The sequence below is a fragment of the Frankliniella occidentalis genome, unplaced genomic scaffold (assembly GCF_000697945.3).
Source record: "Frankliniella occidentalis isolate FOCC.00 unplaced genomic scaffold, Focc_3.1 Scaffold12, whole genome shotgun sequence".
In the NCBI taxonomy this organism is placed as follows: Eukaryota; Metazoa; Arthropoda; class Insecta; order Thysanoptera; family Thripidae; genus Frankliniella; species Frankliniella occidentalis.
Genome location: NW_026267142.1, coordinates 174,876 through 181,706, shown reverse-complemented (window position 1 = coordinate 181,706; position 6,831 = coordinate 174,876). Strand labels below are relative to the sequence as shown.

Genomic DNA, 6,831 nt, shown 5'->3' with positions numbered 1-6,831 from the left:
GAATGCGAAAGGGGGAGCGTGGGGTACGGAGGGGTTGTGAAGGGACAAGGTTGGGCGTTGGACAGGGAAACGGGGGCCGGCTGAGGAAGCAGGAGAGCAGGAGTGTGCTGGAGCTGGGGGTGGGGGAGGAGACGCCCCACGTCCACGCACAACCGCAAGTGCGGGGCTGGCTGTGCTGGCTGCGTTGTGTAGTGTGCGTGCGTGATACGCTTGAAGGCGCGCTGTGGGGGAGGGCCGCAACGCCACACAGTGCGGTGCCCGTGCATGTGACACGGGCTGGCTCGGCACAGAGGCACACACCCCTCTAGCGAGGCCTTTTATCGTATTTCTTTACCGTGTTTTACTTTCTTGTTATGTTTCGGTTTTGTTTCTCATGGTTCGGCCGTTCCGTTTCTTTGCAGCGCTATGTGTTGTTTATCGCCCCCCGTTTTCGCGATTTTCATTCCTCGAGTCAGATTGTCGGTAGACTTTCCCCGGTAAAGTGAAAACAAACATGAAAACAAACCCGCTCCGTCTCCGAAGCAATTACTTGGTGTTTGCAGACATCTTCTTTTATTATTATTATTTTTTTGCGTTCTGTGCGACACCGACGCTCAAGACGCGGTGCAATAAAAGTTGTGTGGGCAGCGTCAGCCTGCGGCTCCCCTCGCATCCAGGCCACTCAGGACGGCCCGGGCGACGGTTCCGGCTGTGGCCGAGGCCGTGGCGCCACAAACACAATTGCCAGTATTTACCGTTCGTGTTCGCTATATCGGCCGCCCCTCCGCCTCACCACCGCTGGCCGGCCTCGCCGCGCCACGCAGCGCCACCCCTCGCATCGGCGCGCCTTGGCGTTGATCCACCACACATTTCAACGATGTGTCTATGTGTGTAAGGCCCCCACACTGCCACACACACACACACGGTGCACATACTCGCACTATAGACCGAAACGTGTTCCATCCCCTCTGCTCTTCCCCCTATACACACCGCAGTTCTTTCTCGAGTTGTTTCTTTTCGCTTTTGCACGTCTCGAAATAAAGCGTCACGTTCGTATACGAACCGTTTCGGTGTGAAGTCCCAATAGATAGCCGACGGGGTCCCCGGCGGACGTGCCCCGCGACAGTCGAGTCAATGTGCAAAGTGCTCGTGGAGTGGCGTGGCGATATCTAGGCCCCCTATTGTTACTTTTCGAACGCCACCTGGCTTTTAGGGCTGGTGGAGTGTCCTGTCACCACTCGGGTCACTCGCCATAGTTCTGTGGGCATAAACCCGGAACAAATGCTTGTGTAGTGAAAGGACTTGAGGAAGACGCCAGTGTAGTGTTTCATCGCCCTAGTAGTACACCCTGGTGACACCCGACCGCCCGTCGCCCGTCCGCGGCGTGCGCTCTACAAGCGCGTCGCGGTCGTGCTCCTGCAGACGCCAGGCCGGCAGGTGGCATGTGATCCAGGCTCCGCGGCCGGAAGTCGCTCCCCCCGGCCGTGCGTGCGCACCGGGCCGGCACGCGCGCGCCTCCAGGTGTTGAGGGCGCGGCCGGTGCTCACTGCTACAGCCGGGCGCGCTACTCGTGCCTGCGCCGCCGAGCCCGCGGTAGCCTGCCCACGGGACTGTGAAATTGACAAAGTTTCCGACCGACAAAGTGATCGGGCGGAGGTCGAGGCGATACCGAGTCGATACACCGGGCTCGAGTGTAGGCCGCGGGGCGCCTGCGTGCGTGCCCAGCGGCCGTGTCATTACCGTCTTGCCCTCCTCCAATTTCCCTCTCTGTCTGTTTAGTCTGCCGGTCTGGCCCCGCCTCTCTTTTTGGCAAGTGTTCGCCTCCGTCCCAGCTGGGCAGCTAGCACCGGCTAGCACGCTCCTCCTCTCTCTCCTCATCTCTCTGTCTCTTTCTCTCTCCATACCCCTCTCCTCTCTCCGCGCCCGGTATCCCCCTTTCTCTCCTTGCTTCTCGTCCGCTTCCGGTGGCTCTTTTTGTCGAAATGTGTGGTGGTGGAGAGCTGGCCAACCCCAAAGCGGCAGAGGCCTGGCTTATTCATGCCTCGCGGCCCACCCCGCTGGCTACCCCGCCCCACCCCGCCTCGCCCAGCCCGTCTAGACGGCTAAATCACGGAGTGCCGGTCGGAAGCTGGCGTGCACATCCTCGGCTCGGTGTGCCGCCGCTATTTTTGCACCGACCACTCCTCTTATTCGCTGGCGAAAATTCGTCTGGAGCGGTCTGATTTATTTGGGGGACGCCGGGTGGTCCCAGCCGGTCGCACCGTACCGCGTTCGCCTCGGTGTCCTCCGCGGTTAGAAAAGCTCGTTAGCCGAGTCGAAGGACCTGAAGAGCACCTCCTTCACTTCCTAGCGAGCGAGAAACAAGGCGCAGTCTAACGCTTTTCCAATGCGATCGAGCACTGGTTTCTGCTATTCTCGAAATTTATTTCGTATTAACGAAATAATACTAGAAATAACACCACGAGGGGCGTGCAGCCGTTAGCACGCGCCGGCTGGGGTTGGCCCGGGGGGCGGCCGAGCTGGCCCTCACAGATGAAATTTCAGATCACGTTTCACTCATTTTGCGGATTTTGCCTCGTTTCCCCCAAGTGTAATGATGATGCACCCGATGTTTGATGTGGGACCCCTTCCGCCGTTAACCCATGGAGGAAGTATTGGTTCGTGGGTTAACCCTGTGACCCCCTCTCTCGCTCGCTCTTGCTTGCTCTCTCTCGCTCGCTCTCTTGGTCCGTACCCCAACTCGTTGACATTCTAGTAGCGCAGGTGCGTTGCTTGCGGGGGCCGAATGTTTCGCCCGGGCGAGCCGTCCGGCGGTCAGCGTAGAGAGGGGAGGGAAGGCCCACCACATAAACGGAACCCGGCGCCCGCTGGCCGCCCTGCTCGGCACAGGGGGCCGCTACAGCGACACCCGCCGAATATCCGATCGAGATCCTTTTCGAGGCGTGTGGCAAACAAACAACCTGCTATGCGACAACCCCACGCGCGTGCTTGGAGTTGGTATCTACACTATATAATGTGTGTATTTTCCTATGCTGAAGAGCTGGAGGGCCTTGTGGCCCGAGGCCTGTGAGGACAACGTCAGTGCGTCCCGGCATTCGCTGAGCAAGGGACCAGAAGTGCAGAGATGCACCCCCTTCCCCTCACCCCCAGCAGATTATCGCCGGGTGTCGTAGTGAGGGGGTGGGGCGGGTCGGGGTCGGTCCGGCCATCGACACGTAACTCACCGGCATTACAGCGCTATTCATGGCGGTCGTAACGGAGGCGTTTAGCGGCCTGTGCTGCGGTCCTCGCCATAGGGCGGACTGGGTCCCCCTGGAAGGTTTCGGAGGAGGGGGCGACCCTCGTGCACCGCAGCCCTCTCCCTCTACTCTTCCACACTCCCCCGCATACCAATGCCTGCGGATGCTGGAATCGCCATAAGTTATTGTTATATTACTGCTACACGAAAAAAGTGATGAGTTATAGCCAAACCAATAGCTAAATGAGGGGATGACGAGGAGATCGCTAATTGTTTTGCGACATAGCTACATTTTTTCCAACTTCATAGCTAAATAATTAGTTCCTCTATTTAGATAATTTAAAACCATAGCTGCGTAGCTAAACATGGCTAATTTTTCAGCTAATAGATTAACAATTGGTCATCCCTCCTTTAGCCATTGGTGTAGTTATACAGCTACGCACTGCAGCAGACTGCGGCCGCCAGTTCTCCGGCCAGAGCTTGATTATGCACGGCGGGCTGGACAAAGTTTGGACGGTCCGGCCGTTAATCCAGACCCGTTAGCGCCCAGTATCGCCCATGCGTTGTGAAGGGGTGGGGATCTGCTTTGATCCCCCTCCCACATCGTCTCTCTATTGTTGCGTCAGCCCCTCCGGCTGTTTTACTACCGGCTTATACAGCGGCGTACCTTGCTAATTGTGGTTTATATTCCATCCCATCCCTCCCCCAGAGACACGCAAAGAGAGAGAGAGAGAGAGAGAGAGAGAGAGAGAGAGAGAGAGAGAGAGACACACGCACACCTATGCTACTTCGCACTCTAGCCGCTCATGTAGCGGAACTGCAAATGCGAAAAACGAGACAAAAAAAAGTTAACTATGGAAGAGCAGTGTTGGTTTGGCGTTGAGTGCAACTTTTGGGGCTTATAGCGAGCGATGTCGCTTTAGTTTTGATGCGGAAGGGTTGCTTTTTTGTTTTATTTATAGCTGGGGCTGGGATGGGTCAGCAAATTACCACCACACCCCTGGCCAAGGGACGTAATACTGATGAAATGAAACTGTCATTATTTTATAACTGCAAAAAAAGAGTGTAAAGTGTGCTTATTTTAGAGCTGTCTCTCATCACAAACAGTACACAGTAGGTCGTCAGTGCTCGGGGCGTGTGTATTCGTGCAACATATTAAAATGCATTTCATTTGTGAACTTGTCTGACGTTCCCGTGTCCTGTGTTGCAGGGGTGATGGCTTCCTCGAGCCCTACATGGCGGGGCTGGGGCCCGTGCGGCCCGACGAGGCGCCCGCCGCCAAGCGCCCGCTGCCCCGGCCGCGGCCCCGGCCCAGGACCATCCTCACGTCGGACACGGACGACGACAACGACATCGACGACGACCTAGTGGACGACGAGGAGGAGGACGACGACGACGACAGCCCGTCGGAGCCGGCGCCCGCGTCGGCGCCCGGGCGGCGCGCTGCCGGAGGCCGGAGGCGGCGCGCGCCCCGCAGCCGCTCGCGCAGCCTCACGTCGCTGACGGACGGCGAGGACGCCATGGGCGGCGGCGGCCTCGGGGGCGGCCTCGGGGGCGGCCTCGGGGGCGGCCTCGGGGGCGGCCTCGGGGGCGGCGTCAGGCTCACGAACCACTTCAGGATCCTGGAGATCAACGGCAGCCAGGGCAGCCTCAGCCAGGTGAGTCGGCGTGCCGTCTGGCCGAACCTTGGGCGACCCCCGCAGCGCCGCTGACGTGCCGCGCTTCGCCGCAACAACAACTGTCGCCGCCGAAAACGAGAAAAACCGCGACAGAAATAGGTGGCCGGCCCGGTCACGCGGCCCCTGCTGTGCGCCGAATCTTTTTCGTAGAATACCGGTTCCGGTCGCAAACTCCCAAACATACACTCACTCGCAGTCACGCTCACACACTCACGCCCGCAGCGCCCGCAGCTCACACGGAGCCAACGACCTTCTCCGCCGGCCGCGCCGGGCTGTCCCCGTCCTGCCGCCGGGTGACTCACAAGTCCAGGCGACGCTTCATTATATTATATGCTCCGCTCGGCCGCTGCTCGGCCCGCTGCGCGCCGAGCCGCTCTGCTCACCGAGCCGCTCCGCTCTGCTCGCCGCCGCGGCCCGTCCGGTTTAGCTGGAAGCGGCGATGACTTGGGGCTGGACGTGTGTGTTGTTATTCTCTTTTATCGACTCGCCTCGGACTGCTCGCTGTGACTGGCGGCCGGGCCCAGGGCCGGGCTGGCCGGGCAGACGTGTTCCGCGAAGAGTTCTTTTGTCCGAGCAGCAGCTGATAGCATGAGCGCGCTGATGTCACGCCCCCTCCTCCCTCTTTGTATCTGTCCCTCCCTCTTCCTCTCGCTATTCCTCTCCCTCCTCCTCTCTTATTTATTCTATCACTGTTATTCTTGTATAATTTACAATATTGCAAATTATTATTAATGGGAGCCGGCTGATACGGCAGTGCGGCCACTTGGCTTTTTTGTATTAGTCGTCAATAAAATTCTTAAATTCTGAATTCCTCTCGCTCTTCATCTCCCTTTTTCTCTCCCTCTTCATCTCCCTCTCCATCTTCCTCTCCCTCTTCTTCCTCTCCCTCTTCTTCCTCTCCCTCTTCTTCCTCTCCCTCTTCTTCCTATCCCTCTTCTTCCTATCCCTCTTCTTCCTCTTCTTCCTCTCTCTCTTCCTCTTCCTCTCCCCCTCCTCCTCTTCTCTCCCTCAACATCTTCCCTTCCCTTTTTCTCTCCCTCTTCCTCTCCCTCTTCCTCTCCCTCTTCCCTTCCCTCTTCCTCTTCCGCTCCCTCCCCTCTCTCTCCCTCTCTCTCACTCTTTCTCTCTTTCTTCCTCCTCGACTAGGCGGATCGTTCGCGCCGTCATCATGTGCATGCCGTGCTAGCGGTGTGTCGTTGGGTGCAAATCCGTTGTGTGATATCGATGATGTCTTGCGCCGTGGCTCGGGAGTGGCGCTGCGGCGTGGCGCGGCGTGGGGCGCCGTCATAACAAGAGATAGCCGCTTGTGTTTTACGTGCGGGTCCCCCTATCTCCCCCTCTCCTCCTATACCGCGCCCAAACGCGTGCGCGAATGTTTCTGCCCGAAGGTCGTTGGCGCGTCCTTTTTTCCTCCTTGTCTATCGGAGCCCTCGCGCGCTATCGCCGCACCGCTATGATGCGATGCGTCTGCTGCTCGCCCCCTTGTCTCTTTCTCTCCCTCCCCCTCTCTCCTCCTCTCTTGGCCCATCCCCCTCCCTCTTTCCATCCTTGTAATTTCGTGTGGTCCAGAACTACGCGACGGTGTCCGGTCGTGGAGCGCCTAGCAGGGTAGGCAATCCACGAACAGCGACGCGGGCCGGTTGCCTACCCCGGATATGGCAGGCGCGCAGGGCAGCAGCGAGAGGATTTGCTAAAACTTGGAAATAATAAAAAGAAACTCTCCTCTGCCCATGGGGAGGGGACTCGTTTAAAAGTCGCACAACGGGGAATTTAGGAATAAGAAGAGATTCCCAACACGGTGGAAGGGACTGCGGCCACGCCCCAGTTAGGTTCGGGCGTGCCGGCCACACCCAAGGACGCCCCCCCCCCCTCACGCCCCGAGGAGCGACTCTCTGCGACAGCATCTGGATCTATTCTTAGCAGCGGTGCGTATCA

The 6,831-nt window shown here is 58.6% G+C and overlaps 1 protein-coding gene across 6 annotated transcripts in view; it reads left to right on the top strand.

Annotated features, from left to right (window-relative positions):
* The window catches only part of LOC113214616 (protein sprint), a 242,480-nt gene that overhangs the window by 204,636 nt on the left and 31,013 nt on the right, over window positions 1-6,831 (top strand). For all 6 annotated transcript variants that reach the window (XM_052263492.1, XM_052263491.1, XM_052263490.1 and 3 more), the window contains exon 3: window positions 4,428-4,875. In XM_052263492.1, coding sequence (XP_052119452.1) covers window positions 4,428-4,875 — 448 coding nt within the window. The remainder of the gene's footprint in view (window positions 1-4,427; window positions 4,876-6,831) is intronic.